Below are 21256 nucleotides of genomic sequence, written 5' to 3' on the forward strand. Positions count from 1 at the left end.
ACCAGCACCTTGGTTTGGGAAGACTTGCCTTTGATATATGCATTTGAGAGACATCCTAATTCAATATATGATATCAAGTGGATAATTTGAGAGGCATTGTAATCCAGGAGTTAAGAGAATGAACTTTGGAGCCAGACTGCTTGGATTCAAGTTTTAGATTTGTCATTTACTCTGTAACTTTGGGCAAGTTACCTCACATCTCTGTGCTTTGGCTTTCTCTTCTGTAAAGTGGGATGACAGCAGCACTGTGTCTCTGAGGTGCATGTGAATGATGCATATGTGAATGTATGTGTGTAAAGGCGTTTAATAACAGTATCTGGCACATTGTAAGAATCAATGTTAGTTCACTGTTAATAGTATATTGCCTGCTCAGTTCTTCAGAAGGTTTTTCAAATGAGAATATCTCTTTGTGCCTTTTTATGATTCTCAAAATGTGTATGTTAAACTTCTTAAACTTTCATAGCTTATTTTTAAAAATTCATTTTTAAAAACATTATAAAGCAACAGAATAAACACTGTACAAAATAGTAGCATGAAGGCCAGGCAATAACAATAAAAATTTTAAAAATGGAAAAAAATGCATGTCTCAATAAAATTTTTTGAGGCATATGTGGCTTTCCTTATGAGATATATTGCTTGATTCCAGAATGGACTATTTGAGATAGTCAGATTTATAATATTAAATTACTGTTAAATATAATATAAAAAACACTCCAGAAATCAAGGATTGATGTACCTTAGAGGTGCTCCCCAATAGTGATATCTCATATTTTAGGTGCAAGACGTCTACCTTCTTTTTTTTTTTTTTACAGCGAATAAGACTTGGAATTAATTTTGTATTCATTGCTTGCTTTTCATATCTTTAAAATAGTACCAGTTCCTCCCTATCATGCAATGGAACCAGGAGAGGGAATGAACTTGTTTATAATATATTTAACAGTGGTACTTGGTTATCTCGAGTTACGACAAGGATTGGCAAACTATGGCTTTCAGGCCAGATTAGTAATTACATGATGTTCAAATTTCAGTGTCCATAAATAAAGTTTTATTGGAACATAGTCACACTCATTTGTTTACATATTGTCTGCACTGCTTTTGTGCTATGCCATCAGACTTGAGTGTTTGCAGCAAAGACCATATGGTCTGCAAAGCTTAAAATTATTATTTGTCCCTTTGCAGAAAGTTTGCTGACCTCTGATTTATGACAGCCTCAAAAGAATAGTTTTAAGTGCAACTTTCTATAATAGATGTGCTTCTGAAGAGATTGTAATTAAAATGATACACGATGAACCATATTTTCAGCTTGATTTTGCTTAGTGTTATATTCCCATGGAATTGGAATTCACATAAGAAATTTTGGTGAGATTTGCACTGATGTACAGAACATGTACTCTGGTCATATGTGCTGTGTATGTGTAAATCCCTCATACAGGCCTTCTAAAATTTAATTCAACTGAAAAACTTTTCCTGTGGACTTCATGAACTTACAAGAACTGTCTTATATAGTACATTCATTAGAAATTGTTTCATTTAAATTTCATTAGAACTTCTAAATGACGAGGAATTTTGAATTTTCAGGCACCTGCGATGGCTTCGTTCTCTGCTTGAAGTCTGTAGTCTTACTACATGCTGTGGAATTAGATATTAAGGAAATATATTTTAAATAAATGGTCAAGGAAAATGCATATGACTATGTATGGTTTGTATATAACGCATCTCTTCTAATGCCTTTTCGTTGTTGTCCTATACTGCTTTCTGACTGTACAGTGTAAGGTTCTATTAGAAAATCAACCAAAATCTAAGCCGCCTGCTCTCTAGGACTGTTCTTATTAGATAGTAACCTAAACATGTATGAGTTAAGTAGTTAAGTAAATTAGTACTATTAAAAGTTTAATCATGGAATTGAGGTTTTGAGGAGAGCGAGGAGTATCTCCGAAGCTTCAGAGTTTTAACTGGTTGCAGGAGGACTGGAAGAGAATCCCTCTGCCAGTCCAGGAGACGCAAGAGATGTGGGTTCCATCCCTGGCTTGGGAAGATCCCCTGGAGAAGGAAATGGCAACCCACTTCAGTATTCTTGCCTGGAAAATTCTGTGGACAGAGGAGCTGGGCAGGCTACGGTCCATGGAGTTGCAGAGAGACGTGATTGTGTGCATGCATGTGCATACACACACACGCGCGCGTGCGAGGACTGGATAGAAATTGAATGCACGCATTGGGACACCTCATAGAATTCAGCCATTTAATTGACTGCAAAGTCCAGGCAAAAGTTTCAAAGTGAGGTTGATATGGGGAAAAGTGTTCACTTTCTGTTTTGATAAAATAGGCACTACCTTGGTACAGCTTGTATGTCATAAATCTTTAGTGAATATTGTATAACCTAAACTGGATGTGTTTTCTTCAAATGATCAGAATGCCAAATTATTAGAGAAGTAAAGTTCCACATTATGGTATTTTGAGATATTTTTCAATTTTTTTTTAAGCACTGAAATAATTTTGAATCTTAGTTGTCATTAGAGGTTTTGAAATTCCTTGGAACTTATATCCCAAAAAACATAATTTGCTTCTAAATAAACTTTTTTAAAGTTTTTATTAATATTTCTCCCAATAATTGTAGAACATTTTAGAGTACCCTGCTTTTGAGTATTATTTATTCAAATCATTTAATTTTAATGGCTTTTTTAACTTGAAAAATGATGTGACTTCTAATTAAAAGTTCTACCAAGCTCATTTGAAGTAATGTAAGTCATTTTTCATGGCTTGAATATTTTTAAATGCTTGGGTTTTTGCTTTAATTTAAAAAAAATTCATAAAGCTTAATGAAAGGAAAGTCTGATAAATATTTGAAGAGAAAAATTGTTCTTTAATGACAGTGTTATTAGAGGAATACTGTTTAGCCTGAATTATTATGATTAACTGTCTTGGCATTTTACTAATCTGTTTGTAAAATGATATTGTCTAGTGTGTATTTAAATAATAAGAAAATGAGTGAAAAATTCTCAGTTTAGATCCGACTAGGCCAGATGTTGGGGAAAAAAGGATTGAATGTAATGAATTGTAATTGTTTTTTATATTGATCTATCTTGTATTTGTAAATGGGACCTGATATTCCTAAAAATAGAAAATGTTAATATTTTAAATATTGTAGCATTGAAACAAAAGTTCCTGTTGATGAGAATGGGGGAAGATGGGAAAGTTTGGAAATGTGCCAAATAAACAGAGATAAGTAAGTGTAGGCAAGGATTTTTCTTCAGGAAAACTTCATTTTCTATAACTTTTCAGAATATGACAACACAAAAAAAATCCATCTAACTCATTTTCTTCTCTGTTCAGAAGAAAACTCAAAACAAGGAATAAAAATACTTTTATATATTACTTTTGAAAGTGACTTAATTTACAGTTTATAATTGACTTTTTGAAATTGTATTTGTAATAAGGTTTATAAATTTCATGTCTTACACTACTACATATTTAGTTGTAGAAAAATTGAGTCCAGCTGTAGACATTTCAACCATCTAAGCTAATATAGTAAACTTTTTACTCGACTGTACAATTGAAAATTTTTCATTAGTTTTACATTTCTGTTAATAACTGTGGGCGGTTTATTAGTGAATTGTTGCAAAGTGGAAGAATACTTGTGTCCTCTGCTCCTCAGAGTGGCCTGGCCTTGATTAAGTGGGTTGCTCCAGTGATATTTGTTAAATGACTAAATAAAGAGTGCTTGCATAGTAAATTGAGAATTCACTGTAGGGAAGATGCAGGCTTTTTCAAGATAATCTTGAATCAAATCATTGTGAAAGGTTAAAGGTACTGAGTCTCTAACCTGTTTTTGAAAACCAACTTGTATGTCTGGGGTATATGACTGTAACAAAATACTAAAAATTGGTTAGTGGCATACTGTTAAATTTTGTGTTTCTGCAGCATACTTGTTAATCATACTTCATATTTTCTGAAGAACCAATGTTAAATTTTAATTGCTTAAAAGATTAATTTGTTTAGGTGAATTTGATGATGTAAGTTTTGATTTTCAGATAACATCTTGAAAGTGTTAAGTATTGAACATAGGTTATTAAAGAAGGTTATGCTAATAAGCTTGTTTGATAAAATCAGACAATTCCCAGTATAATAATAGATGATCACATCTGTTTTGATAAGATTGTCAAGATTATTTCATCATTTGTTTATAGGCGTATTCTACATTCTAAAGGGGAGTTAAGTGAAGATAGACATAAACAGTATGAAGAATTTGCTATGTCTTATCAAAAGCTACTGGCAAATTCTCAATCCTTAGCAGACCTTTTGGATGAAAATATGCCAGATCTTCCTCAAGATAAACCAACACCAGAAGGTAAGATATCCTTAAACACTGTGATTTTTTTTTTTTTAGTAAGCATTAATGACGTCTATCTAGTCTTCTCAGATGTATATTATTGAAATTAGATGTTTTGAAATGCCTTTAAAGTTTTTTTTAATGAAGTATTAAGACCTAATAAAAACCTAAATCTACTTAAAATGCTTCTCTGAATGGAAAAGTCTTTGTGCTTAGAGCAGTGAAGCCTTATAATGATAACTTATAATGATATGATGGGTTTCTTTAGATTCTTTTATAATAGATATTCTTAGATTGTATCTAACAGGGGTTGTCTTAAACTGTGTTTGGAACTATATAAAGATTTACTGTATTTCTCAGGTAGGTAATAAGGTGGATTGGACCTTTGGGATACTAATATTTCTATGTTTATTTTTATTTTTAATTTAGTTGTTTTGAATCATGTATTATCATAAATTGTTACTTGCAGTTTTCGTTATAAAACCTTGCAGTTTTATAAGATAAACTTACCATTTTGTACAATGAGTTATTTCTCATATTATTGCAAAGGTGTTCTAAACTTCCTTTTTGGTAGGGCTCCTAATACATTGCCATATTATATTATACCAACTACTTGAGAAGTAAGTTGATAAATGTTAATACATTATTAATTTTAAAACTATCTGAAAATCCTATTGACTTAAAATCTTAAGAGTGAAGTATTTGTAAAGTATCCGTTTATAATACAGGAAAGTATTTTGTATTTTACATCCTCAATAAGAAAATATTCATTGTATACTGTGAAAACATTTATAGTCCTTTGGTATCTTCAGGGAGCTGGTTCCAGGACCTCTGAAGATGCTCGAGTCCCTCATTTAAAATGGCTTAGTATTTGCATATAACCTGCACACATATTCCCATATACTTTAAATCATTTGTAGATTACTTATACTACCTACTACAGTATAAATGTAAATACTATGCAACAAAATTAACAAAATTCTGCCATCATTTTATAAAGATATTTTCACTTGGTACAGAATTTAAGGGTGAGGCTTTTTTTTTTCTTTCAGTATTTAAAGATGTTGTTCCACTGTCTTCTTTCATTGTTTCCAGCGAGAAAGCTGCTATCATTCGTGTCTTTGTTCTTTTTAAATGTGTATTTTTTTTTCTGGTTGTTTTAAAATATTATCATCACTGAGTTTAAAGAACTTAATTATGATAATTGCTTGCTGTGGTTTACTTCATGTTTCTTGTGCTTGGGATTTGTTGGGCTTCTTGGGTCTGGGTTTATAATTATCAAATTTAGCAAATCTTGACCTTATTTCTTCAAATATGTATTCTATTCCTCTTCCCCCTTCTATAGGAATTCAAATACCACTACGTTTGAAGTTGTCTTCTCTGTGCTTTAGTATTTTTTTTCCGCCCTGTTTGGTATTGGTTAGTTTCTGTTGCTTAGTTTCTATTGCTGTGTCTTCCAGTTCACTCTTTTTTCCTTTTTTGGTGTCTGATACTCTCATGTAAAGATGTAGAAGCTAGTTATGTTTTCCATGGTCTCCAACATGCTTAGAGTATCTTCTAGTTTATTGAAAATATGAAATATAGTTGTAATAACTGTTTTAATGTCCATGTCTTAATTATATCATTTATATCACTTCTGCATTTATTTGATTGATTAATTGATCTCTATACCTTTGGTAATTTTTCTCCTTTGGTGATATCAATCTTTTAAACATAATCTAATGGGTCAAAGTGATAAATGCTTTGTTTTATTTAGCATTATTCTGATTAGTACTGAGGTTAGGATCTTTTGATATACTCTTTGACTTATGTGTTCAGAGGGTTTATCCGTTTTTTTCTATTTAGATTTTGGACTTTATTTGCAGAAGCTCTTTATATTATGGATATTAATTCCTTTGTATAAATATTGCCAGTATTGGCTTCTAGTTTGTCCTTTGCTCTTTTTTTTTTTTTTTTTTTGGCCACACAGCGTTGCTTATGGAATCTTACTTCCCCAACCAGGGGTTGAACCTGAGCCCTTGTCAGTGAAAGCTTGGAATCCTAACCACTGAATCACCAGGAAATTCCCTGTTTTTATTTACATTTTTGTTAAAAAGGAATTAAATTTATCAGTCTTTTCTCTTACATTGGTTCAGTGTCCTGTGTTTAAATACGTTTTTTGTAAGGCGTATAAGTAATGAGTTAGGGAGCCAGTACTTTATTATTTTTGTCCTGTTCTTCCTAAATGACTTTTAATGAATAATCTAATTATTCTCAGGGTTATTTTTAATCTGTATGATCATTCTCTTAAAATTCTAGTTTGGAGAGAAGTACAAAAAAAAAAAAAAGTACAGTGAGAATAGATAAAAATCATGAATGGTCTTTTGATCACGAAGTAGGAAATTACTTTTAATGTTCTGAATTTTAAGCATCTATAGTTGTATGTAAATGTAGCCTGTGTGTGTATACAAACGCATGGTTTTCCACTCTCTACTGAAATGTGTATATATGTCTTCATCATTCTTTCCCTTCCTTTCTAGTTATTAATCAGTTGACCATTTATGGCAATCTGTCTTATACCAAGTTTAATACCAAAAGGAGGGATGCTTCTTAAGGGTTTATGGTAAGATAAACCATAAACCATAAATATTTTATGTTCGCATAAAATTGCGAACATAATTGAGATAAAATCATACAGAGTGTTGGGAGTATTAAAAAAATGCTTCATGGGGGAGGTGGGACTTCAAGCTAGATGTTTAGGAATTGCCAGGCTTATGTATTTCTTATGTTGGTTTTAAGCTTTGTGAAGATGGGCCTAATATATCAAATAGCTACTTAATCTCATATCAGTTGCTTAAAACTTCAAGAAAAAAGCATGTTTATCCTGCACTTTCCTTTGATCTGTCCTGGTTTAGAGCTTTACTTAAAACAGAATTTGTGATTTTCTGGTAAAGATGGTTACATACATAATCAAGAGTGCTTGTTGACTGAAGAAGTATCTGTTAATTGAAACATTCAAGATTCATTGGTTTTAATTCCCCGTGATTTATTTTACTGTAGAGCATGGGCCTGGAATTGATATATTTACACCTGGTAAACCTGGAGAATATGACTTAGAAGGTGGTATATGGGAAGATGAAGATGCTCGGAATTTTTACGAGAACCTCATTGATTTGAAAGCTTTTGTTCCAGCCATCTTGTTTAAAGATAATGAAAAAAGTTGTCAGAATAAAGAGTCCAGCAAGGATGATTCCAAAGGTAAATGCTGGAGGACAAATTTTTATATTAAAGTGCTAAAAATTTTAGTTTCAAATATTTGTAAAAAAATTTTTTTTACTTACTAGTTTTGTTATATGAACATTAAGTTACTAGATTAAATGAATGATAGAATAATATAGACATCTTAATTAATTTGAGTCCACTTTATCTAATCAGATTTATTTTCTTTTCATCATTACCACAAATCCTCATGGCCTGTATGTCTCCATTCATCAGTCCACCCATCCATTCATTTCTTCACTGAACAGATGTCATGCACAAAGAAATTATGGTTTTTGTCCTCCATGACCATAATGTATTTTTAAGAATATAAACATCAAATTTGCCAGATATAAATGTAGATTCTAGGAAAAATGTTGCAGATTTTGTGAATCTTTATTTTTTGCAGCAGGATTTCAATATGACTTTTAATTCAGAGATACTGATTCTTTGATTTCAAACAGAGACAAAGGAACCTAAGGATAATAAGGAGGTATCAAGTCCTGATGATTTGGAACTTGAGTTGGAGAACCTGGAAATTAATGATGACACATTGGAGCTAGAGGGTGGAGATGAAGCTGAAGATCTTACAAAGAAACTTCTTGATGAGCAAGGTAAACATTTTTGCCAAAAATTTAAATTTTTGATTAGTTTTTTTTTTTAATGTAATGTTTTACTTATTTTTTGGCTATCCCGTGCGACGTGTGGGATGTTAGTTTCCTGACCAGGGATTGAACTCAGGCCCTTGGCAGTGAGAATGCAGAGTCCTAACCAATGAATTGCCAGGGAATTCCTAACCTTTGATTAGTGTTTATACACAAAGCTCTTTGCCTGTGAATATGGGTCTTTACTCTTTAATTCCTTGTTTTCCTGTTGTCTCTAGGCCCTCACTTTTTTGGAATTTGATTTGGAACAGTAACACTACATGTCCCATATTATGTGATTACAAACTTTAGTGATGATCTAAATAGATATGTCTTGCACTTCAGTGCTTTTAGCATTGTCCTTAATGTATTTTATTTCTGATATAATCTTTACAATCTTAACATAAATGCATTTGAAAGTTGAGAGATAAAAAGACAATTGGTATATCAGTTCATCTGTCATTTTTATCTGTCTTTACTATTGAGTAATGTTTTGTATTTAGTAATAAAAATATCACACTGTTCATTATTTCCTGACTGCTTCTATCAGGTTTCTTTATTAGTTAGGGTTCTTTATTAGAAGAATGCCTTTGTCAGAGTTGCCTTTCTCTCTGTGGGCTTCATTGTTTCCTGCTGCAGATTCTCTAGTTCTCCATGTCATGGAGGGAGGGAGGCATGGCTGGAGGCTGCCCTTGGCTCAAACCAGCTAGTGACATCTGAGGAAAAGAGGGATTCTCTCCCACTGTCTGTGTATAAGCATCTTGGAGGAGTCGGCTAGTCCTGTGTCATGCTTGCCTGTGGCCAGAGGAGTAATGGTATCTGTGCTTGGGCAGCACCCTTTCCCATCAGAATCCCATGGATTGCCTTTGAGGGGAAGCAGTGATCATGCTGTTAGTTGAAGACATGGGAAAAGGGGTGTTCAACGGATAAAAATAGTAGATCTTCTCTAAAACTACATGCAACTTACGACTTCTCATGTAAAAGTTTGCCCTTTTATAGTTGATAAAGACTAGTGATTTAGGCTTATGATTCTAAAGATACCCTTTCTTTCAAGAGTAATATCTGAAAAAGTTCTTCATTTTTCATAAGAAAAGTGCTTTAGATTATCTGTGCCTCAGATAACATCTTATTGAAGATTTTTATTCTTACATTGTCTATGTATATTTCTAAACCTACTTAAAATCCAATTTCATATTAGAACAAGAGGATGAAGAAGCCAGCACTGGATCTCATCTCAAGCTCATAGTAGATGCTTTCCTCCAGCAGTTACCCAACTGCGTCAACCGTGATCTGATAGACAAGGTATGAGTGCCTCTGTGTGACTTTACTCAAAGCATGTAGACCTTTTAAGATAGCTCAAATTAGGCATGTCTGTGGTTTTTGCAGTTTTGGCTGTAGAATGAGCCATTTCTTCAAATGGAATCTAATATAGGAATTCAAAATGAACACAGTTGGAGCCAATTTGTAGATGCTGTGTTTGGGGGTGGAACTGTCTCTAGAGTCCTGTGGGCTTGACACCTCTCCCCTTCACATATTGCCACAGTGTGGAAAATACTCTTTTAGACCAGATATTCTTAAAGTACTCTCTGTAGATTCCCAGTGTCTTTTTAGATACTTTCAGGGCGTCTGTAAGGTCAAAACTCTTTTCATACTAATACTAGGAGTTTTCCCCCCACTTTTTCACCGTTTTTGACATTTGCAAAAGTGATGATGGGTAAACCTGGCATTTTAACGTGAAGTCAAGCTGCATCGGTAGCAGACTCTAATAATAGCCATTGTAGTCTTCATTGCTGTGCATTTGCGATTAAAAAACAATGTCGCTTTAATTTAAACATCTCTTTGATGAATCTGTAAAAATTAGTGATTTTGTTTCATTTCAACCTCTGAGTACACTTCCTTTTAACTTGATAAAATAAGAAGGATATGTGTCTACTGACTCAAGGTTGCCTTGAGAAAAGCCATTTGTATGATTGAGTTGCAAGCTAAACTGCTACTTTTTATATAGAGTACCATTTTTACTTGAAAGAATTGTGGGATGAACCATGGTTATTCAGACTTGGGTATTTAACAGACATTTTTCTAACATGAACAAAATGAGCCTCTCAGTTCAGGGAAAACAACTAAAAGTATTTACTGCCAGTAGATAGTAGTTACCAGTTTCCTAATTTTCGTTGAAACATAGTCCATTATTAGCCATTAAATGTTTTTCTCTGTTTTTTCTTTTTCTTTTTCAAAAAATGTTGACTTGAGAGGTGTGTATGTGTGTGTGTCTGTGTGTGTATGTGTGTGACATTTTCTAGTGTTAACCAGCTTTTTTCTGAGTGGATGACCTTTGGGATTTTTATTATCCTAGTCCACAATTTTTTAGTATTTCATGTGGGTGAATTACTTGAAGGAATTTTAGTGTGCTTTCTGCTTTTCTGCTGTTATTCTAATTAGCTGTAAGAAGCTTTAATGTTATAAAATATAATTTTAATAAAATTTATTATACTCCCTTAACAAGCAGAAGAAAAAGTTTAAATTGGTTTTACTCTTAACTAATTCAATCTTGGTGAATACTTTCAATGTGCTTTTACTGGGTTTGAATCTAATCAACATTAATTGTGTTTTATTTTATCAAAAGTTTTTAGCAAATGGAAGGTTTTTCAGTGAGTGTGTCGCTGAAGAGTTGACATCCTTTATAGGGAAATCAGAGAATCTTTGTAGAAAGAAAGAAAAGTGAAATTGCTCAGTTGTGTCCAACCAGGCTCCTCTGTCCATGGGGATTCTCCAGGCAAGAATACTGGAGTGGGTTGCCATTTCCTTCTCCAGGGGATCTTCCCAACCCAGGGATCGAACCTGAGTCTCACACATTGCAGGCAGACTCTTTACCCTCTGAGCCACCAGAGAATCTTTGTATTTGATCCTACCTAAAGTTTGAGAAATTAATGATAAAATAATTATGTGAAACTATAGAAGGAAAATACTGGTGATACCAGTAGAGTTATTTGATAATAGTTATTTTCTTTTTAAAATATATCTTAAATGTTGTTTTCATAAACTATATATTGAAAATCTTTAATATTTAAATAATATATATACCTGTATTTAAAAAATACCAGTTACTCATAATTTTGTTTTCTAGTGGTTTCCCAGAGCATAGACTTCTCCTAGCTTTTCTTCTACACTTATATTAGATTTTAGATACATTGATAAAATATTGAACACATTTTTGTTATTAAAATGTAAAAGAGTGGATTGCTATATTAAATAACAATTATAGTCCTTATGATGTGGTTTCTTTAGTTTGTTACTATATCTGATTGTCAACAGTAAACCATTTTAGTTAGTATTGAAGCACTTACTCTTAAATTTTTCTGGTTATAATCTGTATCTGTCTCTCTTACCTGGTTTGTCTTTATTCTTTTTTAATCCTTATTAGCATTAATAATTTTCTTGGTTCCTGGCTTCTTGCTACTTTGTAACTTCTATCAGAAAACTTTCCTGATACTAATATTGATCTGTGAGATCAAAAGCATGGGTTTCACATTTCATGCAGTTATTTGCCAAATGTGTCACCATAGGTCTTCAGTCTACCCACTGGAAGTTCTGTTTTTAGCACTAGGTTGTAGTTAATAAGTTTGTGAAATATGTTTTGAGATATATAAGGAAAGAGGAGCTTAAGCTTGATGATTGTTAAAGTTTGGAATATCCTTGTAATACTAGTGTCTTAAAACCATTGTGAACTGTTTAGGAACTATTAGGAATCCATTTTAGCATGCTGTTTTAGTAGCTAAATTGAGTTTTTTTTTTTTTTTTAAGAAAAATGTTTGCTTTTTCTCCTTTAGGCAGCGATGGACTTTTGCATGAACATGAACACGAAAGCAAATAGGAAGAAGTTGGTACGGGCGCTCTTTATAGTTCCCAGACAAAGGTAGGTTTAAAAAGAAAAAGAGTAATTTTTTAGTGTTTCTACACTGCAGTGATTGTAAGAGCTAAGCCCCTGTATAATTATCTCTCTAAAAATATCCCTTGTCAATGGAAGTTATCATTGTTGTTAGCATATTTTCTAGAACTTACTTCTCCCTGATTTAATATTCCTTCTGATGCTTTCCTGTTATTTTAAGAATAATAGGAACTTAATAATAACTTAATCATTGCTAGAAGCAATTTATTTACACCTCCTCTGAGGAGAAAAAATAGTATATATTTTTTTTTTTGGAGAATTTTTGTTTTGTAGAAAGATCAGAGTAAATTGATTTTATCTAGTTCTTACGTGTTGTGTTTAAATGAAAATTCTCAAGGTTTTTTTGGTGTTTATGCTGGTTTGGACTTGAAGCTCACATTGGTGATTATGCTGCTAGTAATTCAAGAAGTGTATTCCGTTTCATAATGCTGATAGGGAATTCTAATGCTCTCTTAAACTAAGTTAAAGCCCCTACTTCACCCACATGTTTTAGGAGGTGACCATAGCAAGTCATAGGTTGTTGACTTTAGGAACTTTGAGAAGATCTATTTCCGTTTATTCAACAGGGAATAATTAAAGGATTTTGTTAACTATTAAAATGATTACATACATCATAGCTAATATAGATACTTCCCCCAGAAAGATTCTGTGGGATTTCACTAAAGATTTCTTAAGCAAAATTTTAATTTGGTTCATTTGTTGGTCTCTCATTGGTAACATTTCTCTGTGAAACAAATCACTACTTTTTTCATTTATATTGGTTTTTATCCCTGTCAGCAGCCTTAATATGAGCATTTGGTTTTTCATTTTAGTGGGGCAAGGGAGATAGAATGTGCTAATGTAGTGAGTAGTAGTTGAGAATTATCCAATTGAGAAAATCTTAGATGAATTACTTTTATTATGTAAAATTATATGCTACATTTCATCAAATCTGAGGTGCCATCAGTTGCAAGGTACACCGTTATTTCATGAACAACTGAAAAAATAATACTGCCAGTTACTTATAAGGTTTTTGACTGTCAGACACATTCTACTTTCAAACTCAGAATTTCAAATAGTTTTTGCCTTAATATTTTGGACCATTTTTTTAAACTGGTTCTTTTTTACCTTTGCAATGGAATGTTTTCTTGCATAGTTTTCTTTTCAATTGTTCATATGAATGAATAAACACGTAGTAACAATTATCTGAACTTCTAGTATAGAATGAAGCAAATTTAGCCAAAATAAAAGGCTTTTTTAACAAAAGAATTATGCAGTGATATTAAGTAGTTTGTTTATAAGAGATCATCTTGTCTCCTCCTATCCCCATTCCATCCCACTCCCCTGTCCATGGAGAAGACTGAAAATCTATATCTATATCTATATCTATATAAACACTCTTACTTGGTCTTAGGCCAGTTACATTCTTTGTTATTGGATTTATCTGCTTAGCTCAGCAGTTAGGTGCAAACTAGAAGTAGTTGGAATCTGCTAGAAACAGACTTGAAAGTAGTAGGAAGTGACAGTTGATGGTCTGAGAGGAGAGAAAAAGATATAAGTACTTAAAATGCATGGCCTTTTGGAGCCATGAGGAAGAGACCACTTGGTCTTACATACCTGAAATATAAAAATATTTAGGTTTTTTATAGTCAGCTTGAGTGATCAGGAAAGGTTAAAATTATGTTCTAAAATTTATTCATTCACTAAGGATCTACTCTATACTGTGATTAGTGCTGGAGGTACAGTAGTGAACAAGACAGATTCAACTCTTGTATTCGTGCAGCTTACAGTTTGGAGAGGAAGAAGGATAATTCTAAGAGCAGTTGACAAGAAGAATCCCAGCGTGCTTTGGAGTATATAACAGAGGAACTGATTGATTTAGTCTCGGGAGTCAGAGAAGGCTGCCTGGAACAAGGGTCATTTAATTCAATTCCTGAGAAAGGAATGAGCGAGGCGAGGAATGGATGAGGAGAGGAAATGTCGAGAGCATTTCTGATAGAGGCAACATTATGTGCAGAGCCAGAGACAGGAAAGGTCACACAGCAGACTACTGCAGAAACCTCTTTCTTGGTTTCCCTGGACATTGTTGTCTAGACTAAGTTGCAGGAGGGAGGCAGTTTTACTTCTTTTTTTTCAGCACTGAGCACAATGCCTCACAGACAGAAGGTGATAAACTTGTGTAACGTGGTATTTAATGCCCTTTCTTACCGAGCCCCTTTTCAACTTCTTCAGTCTTCATTCTAGCTATTCTTCGTCTTGGAAAATCCTGATCTGTAATGATTTCTTGGATACCCTTTGCTCTCTACTTCCAGGCCCCTGCTTTCTGCTCTGTCTGGGATATCCTGTTTTTATTTACTGAAAACCTCTGACTTAATCTTGAAGTCTTAGGATAAGAGTTATCTTCTCTGAACAACCATCCTTATTTTTCTTATGTATATATAGGTGTTCTTTTATAGACTTTCAACATAATGTCTTCACACATATGAAGAATTTGGCACATCACATTAGGCGTATTAGTTACAGCCCAATGTTGGTTTGCTGCCTGTATTCCTATGAAACTAAAAATATGGGGCCTTTAAAAGAGGACCAGATCTTTTCATTTTGAACATCCCCAACATCAAGTATAGTGTTTGGTACACATAAGTGCTTGAAAATATTTGATGAATTAATATTGGTCATATGCAATTAAAATTTTTATTAAAAAATAAGTGAATGCATTCATAGGACTGAAAACCCTTACGTGAAAAACCTTGTGCTAAAAAGTGTCCTTATCCTTGTCTCCGCGTCTGCTCTGCTCCCAGTAGGAAGCCACTGTCTTGATTACTGTGTATCCTTCCAAAATTTCTTCTGCGTATGCAGGAGCATGCCAACATTCTTATATTTCCTGTTTTATACACAGGAGCCACTTACTGTACTTATTCTTCCAAACTTTACTATTTTCACTTAACAGTATAGCTTGGAAATCTTTTCGTATCAATAATAAAGACTTCTATTGTTACTTTCTTTTAAATTTAGGAGGAGTTAACTTTTATGAATGTACTATATTTAATCATTTTGGACATTCCAGTCTTTGCCATTACAAACAATCCTGTTTTTGTATTTTTCCTTTCTTCATCCTCTTTATTAGCTAGTGGTTTATTCATTTTAGTTTTTTTCACACACATGCACACAAAAACCCAGTTTCTAGATTACCTATGTAGTCTACTGTTTTATTATTTTCCTACTGATTATTTTTGGATTTTATCTTTATTTTCTTCTTTTTTGTTTTCTTTCATTCATTTTGTTCCTTTTTTGGCATTTAATACATTGCTGTCCTCTTACCCTGGTTTTAGCTGTATCTGTTAGTTCTGACATGTGATTTCTATTTTTGTGTTTTCTAGAAATTCTTCATTTTCTGACCTGGTTAGTAATTCATATTTTTATCGTACTGTGATTAGAGAATACTGTGTGATTTTTGCTTTTTGAAGGTTTTTGAAATTTTCTTTGTGGCCTCTTACACAGTCAGTTTTCATGAACATTCTCAAACATATTTGGGAAAGGCGGGGCGCCTCCCTCTTTGTGTGGCATTTCCCTCCCCTTCCTGTAAGGGACGTGAATCCTAGTGAGTGTCTTTATTTTTCTCTATGGCCAGGAGTCCCTCTTTGTCTGTTTAGTCCGTCTAGTCTGAGTTGACCAAAAAAAAAACCAGAATGAGTTATTTAATAGTTACTTGAGTGCCTATGAGGACCCAAAGGTTTTATATGTGTGTATATGTGATAGAGAATTTAGCTGCCTTACCTTGTGTGTATAGTTTGGTTAAGGAAGCACTAAACTAAATAAATCTTAAGAACGTCTTCATAGTTATTATTATTATGTTTTTTAGTTTAAAAAATAACAGCAACCAGCTTTATTCGGATATAATTCTCATAACAGTTTACCAGTGCAGTTCACCACTATAAAGTATATACAGTTTAGTCTTTTGAATATATTTAACTATCACAATAATAAAATTTTAAGAGATTTTCGTCCCCCTAAAAGAAACCTTACATCCTTTAGCAAGCAGTTCCATTTCCCACCTCCCCATTCTCTCCCCTGTCCTAAGAAACCACTAATCTCCTTTCAGTTTCTATGGATTTACCTATTCTAGGTATTTCTTGTAAGTGAAATCATAAAATCTGTGGCCTTTTGCACCTCACTTCTTTGTCTTAGAATGATGTTTTCATGGTTCATCCATGTCATCAGATCAGATCAGTCGCTCAGTCGTGTCCGACTCTTTGCGACCCCATGAATCGCCAGGCCTCCCTGTCCATCATCAACTCCCGGAGTTCACCGAGACTCACGTCCATCAAGTCAGTGATGCCATCCAGCCATCTCATCCTCCGTCGTCCCCTTCTCCTCCTGCCCCCAATCCCTCCCAGCATCAGAATCTTTTCCAATGAGTCAACTCTTCACATGAGGTGGCCAAAGTACTGGAGTTTCAGCTTTAGCATCATTCCTTCCCAAGAAATCCCAGGGCTGATCTCCTTCAGAATGGACTGGTTGGATCTCCTTGCAGTCCAAGGGACTCTCCAGAGTCTTCTCCAACACCACGGTTCAAAAGCATCGATTCTTCGGCGCTCAGCCTTCTTCACAGTCCAACTCTCACATCCATACATGACCACAGGAAAAACCATAGCCTTGACTAGACGAACCTTTGTTGGCAAAGTAATGTCTCTGCTTTTCAATATGCTCTCTAGGTTGGTCATAACTTTCCTTCCAAGGAGTAAGCGTCTTTTAATTTCACGGCTGCAGTCACCATCTGTAGTGATTTTGGAGCCCAGAAAAATAAAGTCTGACACTGTTTCCACTGTTTCCCCGTCTATTTCCCATGAAGTGGTGGGACCGGATGCCATGATCTTCGTTTTCTGAATGTTGAGCTTTAAGCCAACTTTTTCACTCTCCACTTTCACTTTCATCAAGAGGCTTTTTATTTCCTTTTCACTTTCTGCCATAAGGGTGGTGTTATCTGCATATCTGAGGTTATTGATATTTCTCCTGGCAATCTTGATTCCAGCTTGTGTTTCTTCCAGTCCAGCGTTTCTCATGATGTACTCTGCATATAAGTTAAATAAACAGGGTGACAGTATACAGCCTTGACGAACTCCTTTTCCTATTTGGAACCAGTCTGTTGTTCCATGTCTAGTTCTAACTGTTGCTTCCTGACCTGCATACAGATTTCTCAAGAGGCAGGTCAGGTGTTCTGGTATTCCCATCTCTTTCAGAATTTTCCACAGTTTATTGTGATCCACACAGTCAAAGGCTTTGGCATAGTCAATAAAGCAGAAATAGATGTTTTTCTGGAACTCTCTTGCTTTTTCCATGATCCAGCGGATGTTGGCAATTTGATCTCTGGTTCCTCTGCCTTTTCTAAAACCAGCTTGAACATCAGGAAGTTCACAGTTCACATATTGCTGAAGCCTGGCTTGGAGAATTTTGAGCGTTACTTTACTAGCGTGTGAGATGAGTGCAATTGTGTGGTAGTTTGAGCATTCTTTGGCATTGCCTTTCTTTGGGATTGGAATGAAAAGTGACCTTTTCCAGTCCTGTGGCCACTGCTGAGTTTTCCAAATTTGCTGGCATATTGAGTGCAGCACTTTCACAGCATCATCTGTCAGGATTTAGAATAGCTCAACTGGAATTCCATCACCTCCACTAGCTTTGTTCGTAGTGATGCTTTCTAAGGCCCACTTGACTTCACATTCCAGGATGTATGGCTCTAGGTCAGTGATCACACCATCATGATTATCTGGGTTGTGAAGATCTTTTTTGTACAGTTCTTCTGTGTATTCTTGCCATCTCTTCTTAATATCTTCAGCTTCTGTTAGGTCCATACCATTTCTGTCCTTTATCGAGCCCATCTTTGCATGAAATGTTCTTTGGTATCTCTGATTTTCTTCAAGAGTTCCCTACTCTTTCCCATTCTGTTGTTTTCCTCTATTTCTTTGCATTGATCGCTGAAGAAGGCTTTCTTAGCTCTTCTTGCTCTTCTTTGGAACTCTGCATTCAGATGTTTATATCTTTCCTTTTCTCCTTTGCTTTTCGCTTCTCTTCTTTTCACAGTTATTTGTAAGGCCTCCCCAGACAGCCATTTTGCTTTTTTGCATTTCTTTTCCACGGGGATGGTCTTGATCCCTGTCTCCTGTACAATGTCACGAACCTCATTCCATAGTTCATCAGGCACTCTATCTATCAGATCTAGACCCTTAAATCTATTTCTCACTTCCACTGTATAATCATAAGGGATTTGATTTAGGTCATACCTAAATGGTCTAGTGGTTTTCCCTACTTCTTCAGTTTAAGTCTGAATTTGTCAATAAGGAGTTCATGGTCTGAGCCACAGTCAGCTCCTGGTCTTGTTTTTGCTGACTGTATAGAGCTTCTCCATCTTTGGCTGCAAAGAATATAATCAGTCTGATTTCAGTGTTGACCATCTGGTGATGTCCATGTATAGAGTCTTCTCTTGTGTTGTTGGAAGAGGGTGTTTGTTATGACCAGTGCATTTCTTGGCAAAACTCTATCAGTCTTTGCCCTGCTTCATTCCGTATTCCAAGGCCAAATTTGCCTGTTACTCCAGGTGTTTCTTGACTTCCTACTTTTGCATTCCAGTCCCCTATAATGAAAAGGACATCTTTTTTGGGTGTTAGTTCTAAAAGGTCTTGTCATAACACGTATTAAAAAGGAAGACTGAATAGTATTTCATCGTAGAGCTCTACCACATTTTGTTTACCCATTTGTCAGTTGATGGACGTTTAAGCAGTTTTCACTTTTTAGCTATTATGAGTGTGTTGTTGTGACTCTATACAAGTTTTTGTGTGAACATACGTTTTCAGTTCTCTTGGGTATATATCTATGAGTGGACTTGTTGTGTTACAGAGTAAATGTATGTTTAATATTTTTAGTAACTGGTGAACTGTTTGTCACAATGGTTGCACCATTTTTCATTCCCAGTAGAAATGTATGAATGTTGCAGTTTCTCCATATCCTCACCAATACTTGTTACTGTTGCTGTTTTGCTTTTAGCTGTCTTAGTGTGAAGTGAAATTTATCTCATTGTGGTTTTGTTTGCATTTCCCTAATGGCTAATGATTGTGAGCATTTTTTCATGTGCTTATTGGCCATTTGTCTGTCTTCTTTGGAAAGTTATTCAAATCCTTTTAAATTGTATTATTTGTCTTTTTATTGTAATGAGTTCTTTGTATATTTTTTGTACATATCCCTTATGGGATATAATTTGTAGATGGTTTCTTTCATTCTGTGAGTTGTCTTTCACTTTCTTAGTATCATTTGAAGGACAAAAGTTTTAAAGATTGATTTATTCCATCTTACAGTTCTTCAAGGTCTGATCTGAAGCACTGGTTTAATTTTCATTTGTGTTCTTCCTTCATTAAATAAATAGTGGTTAAATTTTTTTTGAAAAGGCTGGACTGTACCTCTTAGCCTGTTAATTTGAATGAATCCACTGAAATGAAATCTATAGCAATCCCCTTAATTATATATTTACATATTGTTCTATAGTTAATTTGTAGTATAACTGTCTACACATTTAATTGAAATTTCACACAAAGTGCTAATATCTTGTTTTAAAATTTTATTAAAGTGTAGTTGATTTCCAGCATTAATTTCTGCTCTGTAGCAAAGTGACTCAGTCATATATATTCCTCTTCATATTCTTTGCCATTTTGGTTTATCAGAGAATATTGAATATCCCTGTGCTGTTGAGTAGGCCCTTGTTGTTTATCCATCACGTATATACTAGTTTGTGTCTGCTAATCTCAAGCTCCCAATCCTCCCCTCCGCTGCCTGACCGTGCCTTTGGCACCCACAGATCTATTCTCTCTGTCTGTGAGTCTCTTTCAGTTCCTTAGATACATTTGTTTGTGTCGTCTTTTAGGTTCTGCGTATGGTATCACGGTATTTCTGTTTCTCCTGCCTTACTTTACTTAGTATGATGATCTCTAGGTCCATCCATGTTGCCGCGAATGGCATTATTTCACTTTTAATGACTGAGTAGTATTCCATTATACTACTTTATTTATCCATTCACCTGTTGATGGACACTTACGTTGTTTCCATGTCTTGGCTATTATAAATAGTGCTGCTGTGTGAAATAGGGGTGCAGTATCTTTTTAAATTATAGTTTTGTCTGGATATATGCCCAGCAGTGGGATTGCTGGACCGTAAGGCATAAAGTGTTTACATCTTAAGTATTATGTGTATATCCACACCTAGATCAAGGTAGAAAACACTCCTAGCCCCCCCCAAGGCTCCCTCACCTAAGTGAACTTTCAGGTATGAAGTCAGCCGGAATCAGGGAACGTTCCTAAGCATCTCTTAGTTCTTCATTTTGAAAATAGATGAACCTGGTATTGGTTTTCATGACTTTGAAGACCTGTGGATTTTATCATGTTTTAGCAGATGGGTGGATGTTCAGAGTCTCTTTATATTAGTATAGACAGAACACTATTCACCAGTGAAGTGCTTCACTTCAGTCTTAGCTTTTCCTGATCCAGCTTGTAGGAGCATTTGCTGGACTTTTGGGGAGAGAGTTTCTAATTGAAGCTCCCCTTGCTAAGAATGAGAAACTGAGTTTTGGGAGCTCTGTTAGCACTGTACCACTTGATGGCACTGTTGCATGAGGAGCATGAACGTTGTGGGAAAAGTTACCGGGCATTTGCTTGTCTGTTTCAGAGTAAATGATCTAATTTTTTTTTGTTTTGTCCCTTTTGAATCATCATCTGCTTTAGTGTTTTCTATGAAGAAAAACCTTTGTATTCTTCAAATAAGCAGTAACAGGGTTCTTTCACATTAATTTTTTTCCAGGCATTTTTGAGCACAGAAATATAATAGCTTTCAACAGTTAAATCATTTAGATTTTAGAGAGAAAACAGCTAAAAACCTGATAGATTATGAAGTTAAAAACCTTTAAGACTTCCCTGCCCCCCCGCCCCGCTCAGGAACAAAACCGTGTAATTCTGCTTTCTTGTTTTTACCTGTAGTTAGTGACTAGATGTTTACTTACTTGATGATCATTAACTGCTTGTAGGGTACTTAAATGTGTGATTTGGGAGAGCTTGAAAGTATAAGCAAGGTTTTATTATTGTTTAA

The 21256-nt window shown here is 34.6% G+C and overlaps 1 protein-coding gene across 3 annotated transcripts in view; it reads left to right on the plus strand.

The window, feature by feature from the left end:
• Window positions 1-21256, plus strand: part of UPF2 (UPF2 regulator of nonsense mediated mRNA decay) — a 95725-nt gene that overhangs the window by 14292 nt on the left and 60177 nt on the right. For all 3 annotated transcript variants that reach the window (XM_059892813.1, XM_059892814.1, XM_003586747.5), the window contains exons 4-8: window positions 4185-4345; window positions 7367-7564; window positions 8029-8178; window positions 9407-9510; window positions 12036-12121. In XM_059892813.1, the coding sequence (XP_059748796.1) occupies window positions 4185-4345; window positions 7367-7564; window positions 8029-8178; window positions 9407-9510; window positions 12036-12121 (699 nt within the window). The remainder of the gene's footprint in view (window positions 1-4184; window positions 4346-7366; window positions 7565-8028; window positions 8179-9406; window positions 9511-12035; window positions 12122-21256) is intronic.

This window comes from Bos taurus, chromosome 13 (genome assembly GCF_002263795.3).
Source record: "Bos taurus isolate L1 Dominette 01449 registration number 42190680 breed Hereford chromosome 13, ARS-UCD2.0, whole genome shotgun sequence".
Lineage (NCBI taxonomy): Eukaryota > Metazoa > Chordata > Mammalia > Artiodactyla > Bovidae > Bos > Bos taurus.